The sequence below is a fragment of the Trachypithecus francoisi genome, unplaced genomic scaffold (genome assembly GCF_009764315.1).
Source record: "Trachypithecus francoisi isolate TF-2019V2 unplaced genomic scaffold, Tfra_2.0 Lachesis_group8, whole genome shotgun sequence".
NCBI classification, from domain to species: Eukaryota; Metazoa; Chordata; class Mammalia; order Primates; family Cercopithecidae; genus Trachypithecus; species Trachypithecus francoisi.
In genome coordinates, this window is record NW_022681473.1 from 56,639,189 (window position 1) to 56,656,338 (window position 17,150).

A 17,150-nucleotide genomic window follows, 5' to 3' on the forward strand; every position below is an offset into this window, starting at 1 on the left:
TGGAGGCCAAGGTGGACAGATCACCTGAGGTTAGGAGTTAAGAGACCAGCATGGCCAACATGGTGAAACCCCATCTCTACTGAAAATACAAAAATTAGTCGGGCATGGTAGCAGGTGCCTGTAATCCCAGTTAGTCAGGAAGCTGACACAGGAAAATTGCTTGAACCTGGGAGCCGAGATCATGCCACTGCATTCCAGCCTGGCAAGAGAGAGACTCCGTTTAAAAAAAAGGGGGGGCCAAGAGGAAAAACCTTGGGCTGAGGAATTAAGTCCTAAAGGACCACCTCATTCCTATCACACTGCCCCTCTTTAGAATGTGAACCATTAAAATGGAATCTTTCCTTTTGAGCCCCATCGAACAATTAGGGTACATTCTCCCATTCACTGTAAAATTCAGAATACAATACATGCAGACCTTTCAGTGATCAACAGGTATCATTCTGACTTTATAAACAGAAATGTTTAACTGGCCAATGCCTGTGTTGGTCTTATCTTTACCATATACTTTCTGAGGGAAGTCAGCAGAGGAACCCATGTCTTCATACCCTAAGTACTAGAACGTGGGCTCCCAATGCACATAGGATGTAGAGATGCCACTGAAGAACCTATACTCACACCACAAGGAAAAAGTAGTCAGCATTTAATGAATCTCCCTCCACGTGGCTTCAAGCCACCAGGACACAGGCCCCCCCAACACCCTTAATCTTCTCCTCAGCTCTTCTGCTGAAGAATTTAGCCTTCACGATGACAGGCTGCTTTGGGAGCTTTCCCTTTCCCAGAACTTTGTAGTAGCCCTGGAAGAACAGAGAAAAAAGTTTACAATACACTGTAGTAGGTACCTACTGCGTGATGGGTATGAGGAAAGACTGCCAGCCCACTTTCTAAATCCCTGGGCAGGGTATGTATGTTTCTGATCTGGGCACTAACGGGTGCACCAACTGCCCCCACCAGTGAATCAAGACCAGAAGATTCTCTTCGAGTACTCTAGCACACCAGGACAAGAGTTGTGTCAGGATGTGACTCTAGTCTCGGCAAAGCATAAGCCTCCTCCTGCTCAAAAACCCCCCGCTAAGCAAAAGAAGACAACTACCTTCCTGACCACTACAACTACTCAATGGACATTAAATAGGCTGGGAAGTCAATTTAAAGTGCCCCTAGGGTTCTGGCCTCTTAAGATTACTTCCATATTCATGAGAGTTAAGACTAACACAGGGACCAGAACCCCCCCACAAGGACAGACAAAATACATCTGTTTTGGGGGAAAATCTCTTCAGATAATGTACAGCACTGAGTATCGATGGAACGTATTAGGATTCTATTATCTGGGGAACATGAAGGACCAAGAGCTGTCCTCGATCAGAACCAGCTATAGTTCAAGCACGAAATGCAAACCTGATACAACCTGGGCAGTGACAGTAGGCACTGTTACTGACAGGGAAATACCTATGATAATTCTACCACAGGAAGAATCGATGTCTGGTAGGTAACTGGGAAGTACAGGTTATAAGTGGATTAGATTAAGCCAGGGTTTTTGTAAGGGAAGGTATGGAAGTATAGAAAAACATCCAATTAACTTACCGATCGCACCACATCAATTATGGGAGCAGCCCCAGTCTTGTTTTTAGCAGCATTCACCCGTGTCTGCTCACTGACCAAAGTCCACAATTTGTCAAGGTTGACAGTTGGGCAGAAGCTCTGGTTCCTCTTTAAGTGGTAATGCCTCATACCAACTTTCCCAAAGTAGCCTGGGTGGCTAGGAAGAGATAACAACCACCTTCATACACACTCCAATTAAGATGCTATGTTTATCATCTTTATAGTTACCTCCCCCATTACAGTGTAAATTGTTCACTGATGTGGAGCAGTGTCAGGCACATGATACATCTGTTAACTTAAACAACGGTTTTAAAAACCACCAAAGACTATCATGAGGAAAAGGCTAGTCTTATTTCCTGGAACCAGGATAAACCACTGACAATGTCAGAGACAGGGCTGAGACTAAAATTCAAGTCACATAACAGCACTCTATGGAAAATCTACATACTCCTATAATAAAGGTCTTCCGAGTAGCCAAAATTTATCATCCACTACTTTGTGAGTAGGTGAATGTGAAGCATGTCTCTAACCTGGTGACTGACTGTGCCATAAGGCCCACAGCCAGTGAATAAGATCAGCAGTTACTCTCCGAGGACTCTAGCACACTCAGGCAATAGCCGATACCCAAGCGTGACTCTAGCCTCGATGACAGGTTTTCAGTTCACACCAAGTGTTAACTTGGTAAAAAAAGAGCAGTAGGCAAGGCTTGCTTCTAAACTTTTTGTTTAAGCCAGCCCTCTCTCTGCCCCTACCTCCCAAGCTGTGTCAAAAGCAGTCCAAGGACACTTACTATTTGTCGAAGTTGATCCGGTGGTGATGCAGACCACCAGCATTACCGCGGCCTCCGGGGTGCTTCCGGTGCTTGCCTGCAGGAATACAAAGCTACATGTGATGGCTCGTGCCTGTAATCCCAGCACTTTAGGAGGCCGAGGCGGGCGGATCACCTGAGGTCAGGAGTTCGAGACCAGCCTGGCCAACACGGAGAAACCCCCCGACTCTACTAAAAATAGAAAACCAGCCAGGCGTGGTGGCGCATACCTGTAATACCAGCTACTGAGGCAGGAGAATCGCTTGAGCCGAGATTTCGCCACTGCACTCCAGCCTGGGCAACAGTGATCAGTCTTCCCCCCCGCCCCCCCCCCCCAAAAAAGCTACATGCACCACACAGCCTTCTCATGCCTCTCAATACTTCTTCGTACAAAACCAGAGCGTTTCCCCAGACGTCTGTGTCCCGTTTACGCTGTTCCCACCCTACGGATGCCGGTTTCAGCAATGTGATTACTTCAGGATTCCGGGTGAAACATCTTTTCAGGTTCCACATCACAGCATTCCCACAGTACTCCATGTCTTCAACTAACCTAATACCGTGCCTGCTCAATTCCTATTACTCCACTGATGTGAAATTCCTTAGAACTGGAATACTACAGGATCCTCAGAAAAAAATCAACAGCTGTCCAACTTGACCCCACAAAAAGGACCTATTCTTATAGGTTACCGTTCTCCAGACTAGCTAATAAGCACCCGAAGAAAGCCCAAGGCCCACTCCGAGAGGAAGCCGGCACTCACCTATGCGGCCGTGGCCGTGGCTCACGTGGCCCCGAAGTTTCCGGGTCTTCCTCAGTCTGGATGGCTGTGTGGAAAAAGCTTGGTGGTAAGATCTAAGGAATTAGGGGCAGGGGGCGATGCCTGCCAGCTGTGAGATGGGCCTGTAAGCCTGTGGATCAAGGACCTAACTAATGCAGCGTTCGGGAAAGTTGAGGGTACCGATCGGCCTAGGGCCGTGCTCACCACGGTAGCGCCGGAGCCCGCGTGTCCTAGAGATCTGAACCGCGGGCCTAACAGACGGCTTCGGGAGCCCCGCCCTGGGCCCGCGCCGGCCACCCTGCCCTGCAGGCGGCCATGCGCAGCCTGGAAGCCCCGACCATGGTAGGGAGTGGATGACTAGGGGCAATGGGAATAGAGCTTAGAAGTCCTCGCCGGCATGGAAGAGGAGGCAAGAACCGAAACACCTACCATGTCGGCAGCCCAGACGAAAAAGGAAGGCCTTCCCCAAGTCTCGCGAGGTATCGGGTACGGGGGGCGGGGCCAAGCGCCTTACTTCCGGTCACGGAGGCCGGGCTTCGGGCGGGGCCTCTTGGTCTCGCGGGATTGCCGGTCTCCTAGTCACCTCCTCTTTTTCGGGGTGGTGATACCCCTCACAGAGTCTTGTGGTGGCGGTGAAACCGTCTCGGTGAAGCCCGCTGTGACAGGCTCGGAAGACGAGAACTGTTGAAGAATCGGGGCTAGGTGTGCTGTACTGCACGCCGCCCGTGCCTGCTTGAGCCGGCCCCTTTTCTGGCGCCTGGGCCAGGGAACCGCCTAAGCCGACCCTGAGGGCCTCGGTGTCAAGCTCCTCACCAAATGCGCCAGCCCTGAGCGGCCCCGCGCGGCACTCCAGTTCTTAGTGGTTTGCTCGGGGCTGGTGATAGTGGCGGCTGGTTTGTCTCCCGGCCGCAGTGCGGAACCGCGAGGCCCTGTTTAATCTTCAGTGTGCCCACCTGGTGTCTCGCTCCGTTTACTGAAGCTCGGGCGGCTCCCGAAATGCCTCATCCCGCTCAAACTCCTGAGTGGGCACTCCGGCTTCCTTTCTCTTTTGCCCTTCTGCTATGATTTGGTTGTCCTCTCAGGTTTGAGCAACTTAAATCGGTTCAGGGACTTAGATGCCTGGTTGCTTTGTGGTCCTTTTAATCCAGATGTTGTAAATACTTTTTCTAAATGCCACATTTAGGCCAGGCGCGGTGGCTCACACCTGTAGTCCCAACACGTTGGGAGGTCGAGGCGGGAGGGTTGCTTGAGGCCAGTAGTTCAACAACAGCCTGGGGAACATAGTGAGACCCTCGTCTCTACAAACAAAAGTAAATAAGTAAAAATAAATGTTGTTTTTGAATTTTCTCCAGAATCTACATAACACGCCTGTGACCCTTTCCTGGACACAATGCAGACATAGTTGCTCGCTTCCCCACCTGTACCACCACACGATCTAGTACAGCCCTTACGTAATTTATTGACCTACATTTGTCTTCCCTACTAGACCTAATTCCTTATGTGGTCAAGGACGGTTTTCTTTTACCCACACTCAACTAGTGATTGTTGAGTGAATAAATAAACTTACCCTCACCTCCTTGTCTTCACTAATAGCAGTGTGTCTTCTCTCTTAAGTCGGTTACTTCAGCCAGTGTTCAAGATCCCATCTCCTTGCTAGTCTATTAATAGATCCCATGGGAAAAATGAAATAAATTTTTAAAATCCCATCCCCTCAGTTATTCTCTGTGTGTATGTGTGAGCGTGAGCGTGTATTTATTTATTTTTATTTATCTTGCCCCCTTCAGCTAAAATATAAAAATATCCAAAATTCTGGCCGGGCACAGTGGCTCACGCCTGTAATCCCAGCACTTTGGAAGGCTGAGGTGGGCGGATTACGAGGTCAGGAGATCGAGACCATCCTGGCTAACACGGTGAAACCCCATCTCTACTAAAAATACAAAAAATTAGCTGGGCGAGGTGGCGGGCGCCTGTAGTCCCAGCTACTTGGGAGGCTGAGGCAGGAGAATGGCGTGAACCTGGAAGGTGGAGCTTGCAGTGAGCCGAGATCACGCCACTGCACTCTAGCCTGGGCAACAGAGTGAGACTCTATCTCAAAAAAAAAAAAAAAAAAAAAAAAAATCCAAAATTCTCCCATGTCCTTGCCCTTTCCTTTACAGCCAAGCTCCCCAAAAGAGTAGTCTACAAATCCTCCCATCCATTGTTCCCTGCAATCTAGCTCACAGCCTGTGACTGAAATGAAATTGCTCTTACTAATGCCATTAATGAACCAGTTGCCAAATTGGACTCTTCCTATTCTTGATACCACTTGTTCTTTCTGTTGTACTTTATAATCTGTTGGCGTCTTTTTCTAGAGAAAGTCTTGCCTTCCTCCTACTCTTTGGTCACTTATCAGTCTTCTTTTCAGATTCTTCCAGCGTTGTCCATCATTTAAATGTTGATGTTCCTCAGCCTTCTGTCCTTGTCCTTATGTTTTCACAGTACATGGTCTTCTTGGGTGGCTTCAATTCACATCCTTATTGCTGAGCTCCACATCCATATGGTCACTTAATTACTGGTTAGTATTCCTTGGACATTCTACAGACAAACATATCCAAAGAACTCAATCTTCACTGCTCACTGGTGCCTTCTCCTTTATTCTCTGTCTTGGTGAGTAGCACCATTGTCCACCTAGATAATGAAAATTGTCCCCAAGCCTTCTCTTCTTCTGCTGCACTGTCACCCTATCCTTTTGTTTCTGTTCTCTCTCTCCAATGTGCTTCCTCTGTTTAAGCCTTAGTGCCCCTGCATTCATTCAGGCCCGCATCATATCTCTTATCTGGAGTTTACAACACCTTCCTTTGTTCAGTCTGCCTGCCTTCTAACCCTCCTCCAATCTCTGTATCCTTCACACCTCCACCAGGTTAGTATTCCAAAAACATGACTTCCATTCTTTTACTTACTTGATCAAAAAGTTCAATAGCTCCTTATGACCAACAGAATGTAGCCCACTTGCCTTTCCAACCTTGCCTCAGCCTCTCCCTTACACAAGCTTTCTACTGCAGCCATGCTTGGTATATCCCATCTGCATTTTTGCCTTTGCTCATGCTGTTTCCCATCCCGGAGTGCCTATCCTCTTCCTGACCACGTGTCCTGAATCTTCCTCAGCCTTTAAGGTCCACCTTATATTCTGCTTCTTCCCAGAACACTTCAGCCTACAAGGATAACTACCAACATTTTCAGAGCACTTGGCAGTTTACAAAATGCATCTGCCTGAAGGTACAGCACTACTAGCCTCATTTTATGCGTGTGAAAACTGAAGCACAGAAGAATTGGGTGACTTGTCAGACGCTGCATAGGTGGTCAGCTACAGAGCCTGGGCATAGCCTTTAGTCTTCTCTCTCCAGATCCCCTGCTTTTACCTCAGTGACCAGTCCCTCTCTGACCTCACAGCATTATGGTGTTCATCCTTCCATCAACCTTAATCACATACTGCATGTGACCAGCAGGAAGAGGGGTCTTGAGAGTAGGAGGTGAGATCAAAGAAGAGATCATCCTCTATTTGACATCAAAACTGGCCAGTTAAGTGCACAAGAAATGAGCTGGGTTACCTGGAACCTAACCTTGGGAAGATGATCTGTCAATGCAGGTAAGCTGGGCAGAGCCTTGGGAGTGGAAGGGAACCATCAGGGGTATTAGAGCTGGGGGCTGCAATGAGGACCACCACTGCAAGGAGTTGGGGTAGGGTTCTAGGTGCTGAGACACTCCTCCTGGATGGTTCGCCAGGTTCCTTGGTTATGGAGGAGCTACATCCTGTCCCTCAGGCCACCCGGCTGAACAGAAGACCTCCCAGAGTGGACCCAGCACTCCCCGTTGGGTTCTGTGCTCACCTAACATTCTTCTTATCAATGGTTTGATCTGGTTGTAGAGGGAGTACCCTGGGTAGTTATCTGGCTCTCTCCAGTTTTCTATCCAGCTCCCTCTCCTTCAAAAGGCAACCACATGACTTAAACACACAGCTCATGTGGGGTTTGTTCAGTGTGTGTCACTTTTCCTAGGTGGACAGAGGTCTGAGAGAGCAGACAAAGCTGAGTTCTCTGTCTGCAAAGTGGAGTAGCAGCCAGATATTTAGCATTAGGGGACCTGTCCCTCCCAACTAGGCACATGGGACATGACCTTTGGCCATGACTCCTGATGGGTGTCCTTCTCTGTGACATCTCTTCTGAAGTACAGCATAGCTTTGTGACATCTCAGGCATCTGGGCTTCCTCAGAGTGTGAGGGCCTCAGAAAATACCTCAGAAATGAATGGAAGAGATGATACCAGGCAATATCCTGGTGAAGCAGGCAAGTGTGCTGATTTTTTGCTGCCCCGGGCCTCTCTCCAGGTGGCCTTGGGAACACATCATCACCCTGAAGAAGGCCCTGGTGATCCGTCTTCCTTTCTTTCTTTGCTGGGTTCCTGAATTCGACATCAGTCCTTCAGATAGCAGCAACATCCTGGATGGATCCAGCTCTGTTTTCTTGCTCTCCATCTTTAGATGTGGACATTTGGAAATACTATGTTTGTTTTCTTTTTTAAGTAGAGCACTGTTAATCAAGATGGGAAGAAGCAGTGTTTCTGCTTTTTTTCCAAGTGACAATTAGAGGAAAACTCAGAAATCCCAATTTATTTCAGGAAGACTTGAAAAAGTATACCTAATAGTACAACAGTAAAGAAAATTCTGAAAAAAATTTAAGTATAAGCAACTCAAATCATTCCACCCTATGGTGCCATTTTCTGAGTATTACCTTTCAACCCTTGTATACGTGGAGACATAGCTGTCTGCAAAGTTGATCATAGTATACAAATTCTTTTGTATTCTGCTTTTTATTTAATACCATGGCAGTTTTTCGTATCACTAGCCAGTCTTCATTATTATTTTTAACAGCTGAAGAGTAATTTATTTTCAGCATGTACTATCATTTATTAAGCCACTTTCTTGTGTGTTTTGTTTTTTTAAAAAATGCTTACTGTATTCTTTGCTGTTAGAGACAATGATGGAATGAGCATTTGTATATAATATTTTCTTCTCCTGTTGAATAACTTGTCTAGGATAAATTCCCAGGAGTGAGACTGCTGGATTATATGGTATGAACATTTTTGTGATTCATTTTATGTTACTATGTATTTTTTCCAAAGGATTGTGCCAATTTATTCACCAGCAATATGTACAGTTTCCAGTTTCATTTTAACCTCCCTAGCCTTGGGGGTTTTTGTTTGCCTTTATCAGTAGTTTTTGATATATGGCATTTAGGGAAATCCATAAGATCAGGCGGGGTTTTCTTCAGCACAAAGTAAAAATAATCTAATTGGAAGATTAGGGATTTTTAGGAGTCTTTCTTTCCAGTGTTGGATAGATTGTTCTACATGGCAATTATATTCCTAAAGCTTTGTTGGAAACTAGGGTGGAAAACCGTGCTGCCATTAAACTCAGAGTAACAAAACATGAAAAGAGAAATTCTAGAGTCTTTGCGAACAGTTTATACAATAGCAGAAAAAAGGAGTTACGTATTTGGGTTTTAATTTAATTTCAGAGGATAAAATTAATGGAAAGAACAGAAACTTGGGTTCATTGCCTAGTTCTGTTTTTGTTGTTGTTGTTGTTGTTTTTAAAGATAGGGTCTTATATGTGGCCCAGGCTGGTCTCAAACTGCTAGCCTCAAGCAGCCCTCCTACCTCGACCTCCCAAAGCACTGGGATTACAGGCGTGACCATCACGCCCAGTCTCCTAGTTATGTGTTTTTTTTTTTTTTTTTTTTTGAGACGGAGTCCTGCTCTGTCGCCTGGGCTGGAGTGCAGTGGCCGGATCTCAGCTCACTGCAAGCTCCGCCTCCCGGGTTTATGCCATTCTCCTGCCTCAGCCTCCCGAGTAGCTGGGACTACAGGCGCCCGCCACCTCGCCCGGCTAGCTTTTTGTATTTTTTAGTAGAGACGGGGTTTCACTGTGTTAGCCAGGATGGTCTCAAACTCCTGACCTCGTGATCCGCCCGTCTCGGCCTCCCAAAGTGCTGGGATTACAGGCTTGAGCCACCACGCCCGGCCTCTAGTTATGTTTTTACTAACTGAATTGTATTGAACAAATAGCATATTCTCTTTGAATCTGTTTTCTAGTCTGTATAATGAAAAAATAATGAGATTAATTCATGCATTTTATAAATATTAATTGAGTGTGTACTATGTTCCTGCACTAGGTGTCAGGCAAGTGAAGGGCAGGTACAATTGTGAATAGGGAAGGGCAAAAGTCCTTCCCTAAGACTATGTCTAAGACATACATTAAACAAGCAAACAAATAATGTATCATATATAACACAGCCTAGCAAAGAGTAGGTACTCTCATTACCTACTCTTTCTCCCTAAAATGAGTGTTATTTTTATGATAATTTGTTCTGTACCCCTCATGCAAACTATCTTTGAAATTCTTATTCCTAATGTGATGTGGAATGACTTGTTCCATCATTCCTTGGCAAGCTTAAGGTACTCCAGTCAATATTTTCCTTTTCTTAAATACAGATGTGGTAAGATGTTAAAAGGAGGTGGTTTGTGGCAAGGTAATGTCTTAAAATTTAACTTTTTACCAACATTTTAAAATTTAAATAAAAATAAGAATTTCTGGGGTTTTGGAAAACTAAGATTTGGAGACACTAGACCCACATTCTTTTAAGTAACGCACTTTATTCATATAGGTTGCCCAGCCCCTGTAGGCATTTGAATTTACTATCTTGGCGTAAGTACAGTCTTCCAAACTCTGTCCCCTCCACTCTTCTAGGTCAGGGGAGATAAGAAGGAGAGGGAAGAACTAATTTATGATGAAAGCAGCCACAGAAAGGGGGCAGAAATGGGGTCATTTGACCCTTCCTCTTCTCAAATCAGAAACTCATTGCGTGGATGTGCCTTTAAATTAAACTTTTACTTTCATGGAGTAACTTCAATGGCTTTCTAAGACATAAATGAGATGCCTGCTTCTTTATATTCTTACCCTGTGTAGTACTTGCTGGTGGTGGAAAGTCATGATACCTCCCTGAATTCCCAGGATTGTGATGCAAGGTCTAATGCAGTAGTTCTCAAAGTGTGATCTGTAGACTGTATGGGGTAGGGGGTCCCTGAGATCATTTCAGGGGGTCCACAGGTCAAAACAATTTTAATAATAAAGGTAACGTGTTATTTGATCTTTTCACTGGTTGACATTTGCACTGATGCCAAAGCAATGTTGTATAAAACTGCTGATGTTTTGGGCACCGAACCGGAACAAAACATTATATTCTTTACCACTAGGCATCTGCCAGTAGTAGTAGTAGTAGTAGTAGTAGTAGTAGTAGTAGTAGTAGTAATAGCAGAAGGAGGAGGAGGAAGAGGAAGAGGAAGAGAGTTTATCTGAAGAATGTCCATCAGTGATGAAGTGGTAACAATTTTTATTAAATCTCAATCTTAAATTCTTAAGTACTTTTTTAGATTTCTTTTTGATATTCTGTGTGAAGAAAAAGTGTTCCTGCTACATATCAAAGTGAGAAACTGTGCTTGTGCTGTTGAGTTGCAAGTTAAACTAGCCTTTTAAAAAATGAAACATCACGGACAGGTGTGGTGGCTGACACCTGTAATCCTTGGGAGGCCGAGGCAGGTGAATCACGAGGTCTGGAGATCGAGACCATCCTGGCCAACATGGTAAAACCCCGTCTCTACTAAAACTACAGAAATTACCTGGGCGTGGTGGTGCATGCCTATAATCCTAGCTACTTAGGAGGCTGAGGCAGGAGAATCACTTGAACCAGGGAGCCGGAGGTTGCAGTGAACCAAGACTGCACCGCTGATGACAGGGCAAGACTCCATCTAATAAATAAATAAATATAAATAAATAAATAATGAAACATCAGTATTACACGAAAGGACAACTGGCAGGTGGGGCACGGTGGCTCATGCCTATAATCCCGCGCTTTGGGAGGCCAAGGCGGGTAGATCACCTGAGGTCGGGAGTTCAAGATCAAACTGACCAACATGGAGAAATCATGTCTCTACTAAAAATACAAACTTAGCAGGGTGTGGCAGTGCATGCTTGTAATCCCAGCTGCTTGGGAGGCTGATGCAGGAGAATCACTTGAACCTGGGAGGCGGAGGTTGCAGTGAGCCAAAATCATGCCATTGCACACTCCAGTCTGGGCAACAAGAGCAAAACTCTATCTCAAAAAAAAAAAGAAAAGAAAAGAAAAAAAAAAACAATAACTGGCAGACAAACTGTGGTTAATCAGACTTGGGAATTTGTCAGATATTTTCTCAAAAGTGAAATGACAGTATTTGTTGCCAATGATAAAATTCAAGTGTTCAAGCAAAAGTTAGAATTCTGGTACAGTTTTTGCTGCCTCCCTGAGTTTGGCAGCTTCTCAATACTTAAAAGAAATTTCTGATGAGATTAGAGGTGATTCTAAAGAATGTGATTTTTTTGTTATTGTGTAATGAAATGTGTCGATATTTGGAACATCTGCTTAAGTCATTGAACTGGTATTTTCCAAATAACCAATGCTTGGTGTTAAAAAATTATGCCTGGGGATAAGAGTAGTTCAAAGAGCAAGATCAGCAGATTTTAATATAACAGAAAAAGAAAAGTTTGGTTCAGAGTCTACATTATAAATAACATTTAAGAAACTACTACCACTTGTTGAATTTTGGTGTGGTATCAAAGAATATCCACAATTCCCTGATAAGGCTATTAAAGTACTCCTATCTTTTCCAGCTGTATGTCTGTGTGAGACTGGATTTTCCTCATATACTATAAACAAAAGAACATATAACAGATTGACTGCAGAAGCAGGTATGGGAATCCAGCCGTCTTCTATTAAGCCAGAGGTTAAAGAGTTTGGCACATATGAGAAACAATGTGACTCTTCTCATTAAATTAATTTTTATGAAAGAAGTTAATTTTTTTTTTTTTTTTTTTTTTGAGAGAGAGTCTCGCTGTGTCGCCCAGGCTGGAGTGCAGTGGCCGGATCTCAGCTCACTGCAAGCTCCGCCTCCCGGGTTTACGCCATTCTCCTGCCTCAGCCTCCCGAGTAGCTGGGACTACAGGCGCTCGCCACCACGCCCGGCTAGTTTTTTGTATTTTTTAGTGGAGACGGGGTTTCACTGTGTTAGCCAGGATGGTCTCGATCTCCTGACTTCGTGATCCGCCCGTCTCGGCCTCCCAAAGTGCTGGGATTACAGGCTTGAGCCACCGCGCCTGGCCAGAAGTTAATTTTTTTTTAGGCTGGGTGCAGCTTGCTCATGCCTATAATCCCAGCACTTCGGGAGGCCAACATGGAGGATCACTTGAGGCCAGGAGTTTGAGACCAGCTTGGGCTACATAGCAAGACCTGGTCTCTACAAAAATAAAAATAAAATAGTTGGGGGTGATGGCACATGCCTGTAGTGCTAGCTGCCTAGGAGGCTGAAGCAAGAAGTTTGCCTGAGCTCAGAAGTTTGAGGCTGCAGTGAACTTCGCACGACTGCCCTCTAGCCTAGGCAACAGAGCAAAACCCTGTCTTAAAAAATAAATATATAAATAAATAAAAGGAAAAAAAGGAAATAGTTATTTTTTCCTAAAAAGTATGTTATTCGTGGTAACATATAGCAGGTTTATTATGTTATGAAAATTAATGTTTTAAAATTTTCTCAGCTTTAACTTCTAATGTGATAAATAGCAATAGATATAACTCACATAAATAAACTCTCTTTGGGGTCTTCAATAAGTAAACATATGTAAAGGGGTTCCCAAGACCAAAAAGTTTGAGAACTACCGGCCCAATGAAATAAACTCAGGCATACTTGAACCTACTAATAGGGACTGTCCTCATCTCTAATCATGCTGCTGCTATGGCTGTTTTCTGCTAAATAATTCCCAGAAGGAATTAGAAGTGCACATCTATCTATGGCTTTATGTAGTGGCATCTTTCTGGACCCCAGGCAGCCTGGCCTCTCCCAGCCCCATCACCCTTCCTCCTTCCTGAAGGCTTGGCTCCTAAAGACTTCATACTGGGGTGAAATTTTTCTCAAACGTGCATAATTACCGAGACCCAGATTTGAATTAAATGATTTGTATTTTGTTTCTTAAATAAGTACAAATATAAAACTAGGTACAACTTCCTTTGGCCTTTAGTTTTTATACAACTATAAAACTGAATACAGTTTATAAATTATAAAAAACTATAAAGTCATCGAATTAATAATATTAATTTCACATGTACTTGATGTTTTTCTAAAGTAAACTATCATTAAGACTTAAATGTGGTGCTCACTCTTGTAGCTAAGTTCAGCAAACATATGCCACAATGATGATGGCTCAATTTTCCCACTTCCTTTCTCTGTTCCAAGTACTGTAAAACATGCATCATTTTGTGCCACAATGTCGTTTAGACTTCAAGTGGCAAGAATACATTATTTGTGTATTAAGTCTGCTCCTCTCTCAGCTCATTAACCTGAGACAAGTAATACTGCCTGGTGTGTACTAGATCCTAGGCTCTTAACACTACCCCCAAAATCATATTGTGGTAGATATGTAGATAATCCAGACTATAGTTTTTAAAACTTTATTATCACAATGAAACACTGGTTTTAAAAAATGAGAGGACAGAACTCATGAAAATATGTGTGTGGACCTCAGCTTGAGAACATTTCACTAATTAAGAGTGTGGGTCAGGTGTGGTGGCTCACACTTGTCATTCCAGCACTTTGGGAGGCCAAGGCAGGCAGATCACTTGAGTCCAGGAGTTTGAGACCAGCCTGGGCAACATGGTGAAACTCTGTCTACTAAAAATACAAAAAATTAGCCACGTGTGGTGGCATGCACCTGTCATCCCAGTTACCTGTGAGTCTGAGGTGGGATGAGGTGGGAAGATCACTTAAGCCTGGGGAAGTCAAGGCTGCAGTGAGCTGTGACTGTGCCACTGCACTCTAGCCTGGGCCACAGAGTGAGACCCTGTCTCAAAAAAAAAAAAAAAAAAAAAGACTGGAGTCCCAAATCAAACTGACCTGGATTTGAATTTGGACTCTGCCATTTGCCATCTGTTTTTGTACATGACCCAACCTCTCTAAGCCTCTTTCCTCAGCCTGTCCCTCTTGGTTTTATTTAATTTGTAAGAGTGTCTTAACCCCTTTGAAATACGGTATGTAAAGTGCCTGTCATAAACTTGTCAATAATGCAGTTTTCTTCCTTTTTCCAAAATTAAAACTTAGGTCAAGCTTTCCTACCAATAAGGAGAGGCACAGGTCTGGGACACTTTTGAAGGGTTTGTTTGCCTTCAAACAAAAGCAGACACCTCCAGACTTTGTTTTCCACGGCAGAGATGGCTGGACTCTCTTTTTGGTCCCAGGTGAGGAACGGTGGCTGAGGCGTGAGCCTCCAGCTCTGGGGAGGAACATGGCCTGGACTTTTGAGGCCTTGTTCTCCGAGGCCCCTCTGGCCTGTACAAGATTTTTTTCTGCCCAAAAGAAATAGATCACTCTGCTTTGTGCTTCAATTACAGGGAGTGGAGCTGGCTCGCTCTACACACTGCTTCTCACCTTAGCGTTATCAGTGGAAAAGCCCTGGTTCTGGACATAGGCATGGCTGTGGACATGGGCATGAGCTTTATGGGGCTGCCACTAGTTGGCCAGAAACCCTGCCCTAAGAGTGGACAGATGGAGGCTGTGGTAATGACCTGGTCATTGTGCCCTCACGACCTGCCAGGTGTGGGCCCTCATCTCCTATCCTGCCAGCATTTGCTCTGTAAGGACTGCTTCCAGGGCTTGATACAGGAGCTGGGGCAGATTGCCAAGGCTCATGAGACTGTTGCAGATGGTAAGTACAAAGGACCGCAAGTTCACCTCCCACTACGTAACAGGTCTCTTCCTGTTTCATAGGAACTGAATTTCAGGTGTAGAAAGAATCAGAATTTAAATGCCCAAGGGACACTCATTGCTGAAAGCAATCTTTGGGGGAATCTGTGAGACAGAGCGAATCCTCTTGATGCCTGATATATCTGTTTTGTAAGCTGGAACTTTTCATGCTTGGGATTTCCTTAAATTGGTGGCAGACTAAGAAGCCTGGAAAGGTTTTGATTCAAAGTTTGGCTACCTCCCCAGATGGAGAGGATGTGTTCTGACTCACTAAAACTCCAAGGCAGAGAGAGAATGACTGGCCTCCTAGGATTAGTCAGGAACAGATTTTGAATAGAATCACACTGACTAGTGAACTATTCAGTATTTAAGCTGCTGCCCAGCAGGGAGGAGCCTGTGTCTTGCTCCAGAATGTCACGTTTCCTAGGAAACAGTCTCATTGGGAACTGTGCAGTCACTGGAGATGGGAACCGCGTCCCTTCATTTTACTATTCTAGCACAGGACATGTCACAGAGGCACAGTGAGTATCCATTGAATGAAATTTTGCAGTGAGAAAGTCAAATAGGTTGGCAACACTTAGAAATACCATTGTTGATCTTTTCTGTTTGTTTTGTTCTCTGCAGTATTTCCCAAGTGATTTGAAACATGAATCTAGGCTCTCTGTGAGGCATTATAGCACTAGTTAAAAATGGGAACTTCCAAAGTGCTGGGATGACAGGCATGAGCCACCACACCTGGCCCACACTCTTAATTAGTGAAATGTTCTCAAGCTGAGGTCCACACGCATATTTTCATGAGTCCTGTCCAATAATTTTTTAAAACGAGTGTTTCATTGTGATAGTAAAGTTTTAAAAAGTGTAGTCTGGATTATCTAAATATTTAAGCCCTCTGAACCCATGTGCAAGCTACCTTGCCTCTCAGAGTCTGCTGAGAGTTTGGAGTACAGGAGAGATATGATCTATTTTGATTTTTTTATTTTAATATATTATTTTTAAACATAAACTTAGTTTTTCCTTAATCTTAATTTTAATTAACAAATCTTATTCTCTTTATAAGTGGCATAAATTTTAACAATGCCATTTAAAGGGCCTTTGATTAGTATGTGAACTTATTTACAAATGTTGTTAATATTGGCTTTTATAAAATAAAACTTAATTTATTTTCTTTGTAAGTACTACAGTTATCTAGCAAATAGGCATTCCTAATTACTTAAAGAACTCTTGAAAATCCAGTGAGTTAAATGTATAAATATGGTGAATCACAAATATATCTTAAAAGTTCCAGCATTATAGAAAACCAAATACTTCATGTTCTCACTTATAAGTGGGAACTGAAGATTGAGTACATATGGACACAGAGATGGGGATAGCAGATACTGGGACCTACTTGAGGGTGGAGGGTGGGAGGAGAGTGAGGGTCAAAAAACGACATATCAGGCCTTGTACGGTGGCTCATGCCTATAATTCTAGCCCTTTGGGAGGCTGAGGTGGGCAGATCATCTGAGGTCAGGAGTTCGAGACCAGCCTGGGCAACATGGTGAAACCCCGTCTGTACTAAAAATGCAAAAATTAGCTGGGCATGGTGGCACATGCCTATAGTCCCAGCTACTTGGGAGGCTGAGAGGCATGAGAATCACTTGAACCCGGGAGGTGGAAGTTGCAATGAGCCAAGATCACACCACTGCATGCCAGCCTGGGTGACAGAGTGAGACTCTGTCTCAAAAAAAAAATAAAAAATAAAAACAAAACAAGACCAAACAAAAAACTAGCCATCAGGTACTGTGATTATTATCTGGCTGATGAAATAATCTATACACCAAACCCCCTGTGACACACAATGTGTCTATATAACAAATCCTAAGTGTGTACCCCTGAACCTAAAATCAAACTTAAAAGAAACAAATGAGGTGGTCAGGTTTGGTTCGATTCCAGTGCCGAAGGACAGAGGAGAGGGCTGATTTCTATGTCAGTCCCTCAGGTTTCATGCTGTGTTACTTAACAATCTCTGATCCTGGCCCCACAGCCCTTGGACAGACCTGAGGCCTGAGTGATAGGTGCTGCCATTGGGGGCTGTGAATAAAATCCCAAAAAGAGTTTTGTTTTTTTTTTTTTTTG

The 17,150-nt window shown here is 44.2% G+C and overlaps 1 protein-coding gene, 2 long non-coding RNA genes and 2 other non-coding genes across 5 annotated transcripts; 2 read left to right on the forward strand and 3 right to left on the reverse strand.

The window, feature by feature from the left end:
* Positions 1 to 620: 620 nt before the first annotated feature.
* Positions 621 to 4,889, reverse strand: RPL27A (ribosomal protein L27a). The gene is made up of 5 exons (XM_033206359.1): positions 3,610 to 4,889; positions 3,163 to 3,226; positions 2,387 to 2,462; positions 1,579 to 1,753; positions 621 to 794 (listed from the first exon to the last, which is right to left on the reverse strand). Exons 1-5 carry the CDS (start codon positions 3,610 to 3,612, stop codon positions 666 to 668), a joined length of 447 nt encoding a protein of 148 aa, XP_033062250.1. The 5' UTR covers positions 3,613 to 4,889; the 3' UTR covers positions 621 to 665.
* Positions 903 to 1,033, reverse strand: LOC117081863. Its single transcript, XR_004436336.1, has one exon. It is a non-coding gene; the product is annotated as a small nucleolar RNA SNORA3/SNORA45 family (small nucleolar RNA).
* Positions 2,114 to 2,243, reverse strand: LOC117081864. Its single transcript, XR_004436337.1, has one exon. It is a non-coding gene; the product is annotated as a small nucleolar RNA SNORA3/SNORA45 family (small nucleolar RNA).
* Positions 4,890 to 5,595: 706 nt separating the features above from the next.
* Positions 5,596 to 15,196, forward strand: LOC117080915. Its single transcript, XR_004436008.1, has 4 exons — positions 5,596 to 6,737; positions 11,920 to 11,997; positions 14,394 to 14,530; positions 14,684 to 15,196. It is a non-coding gene; the product is annotated as an uncharacterized LOC117080915 (long non-coding RNA).
* Positions 9,294 to 11,050, forward strand: LOC117080916. The gene is made up of 2 exons (XR_004436009.1): positions 9,294 to 10,485; positions 10,548 to 11,050. It is a non-coding gene; the product is annotated as an uncharacterized LOC117080916 (long non-coding RNA).
* Positions 15,197 to 17,150: the final 1,954 nt, after the last annotated feature.

Coding starts and splice junctions, on each gene's coding strand:
- RPL27A (XM_033206359.1), bottom strand. Junction 1,754..2,386: donor CGGATCAACTTCGACAAATA/GTAAGTGTCCTT, acceptor ATCTCTTCCTAG/CCACCCAGGCTACTTTGGGA. Junction 795..1,578: donor TAATTGATGTGGTGCGATCG/GTAAGTTAATTG, acceptor CTGTTCTTCCAG/GGCTACTACAAAGTTCTGGG.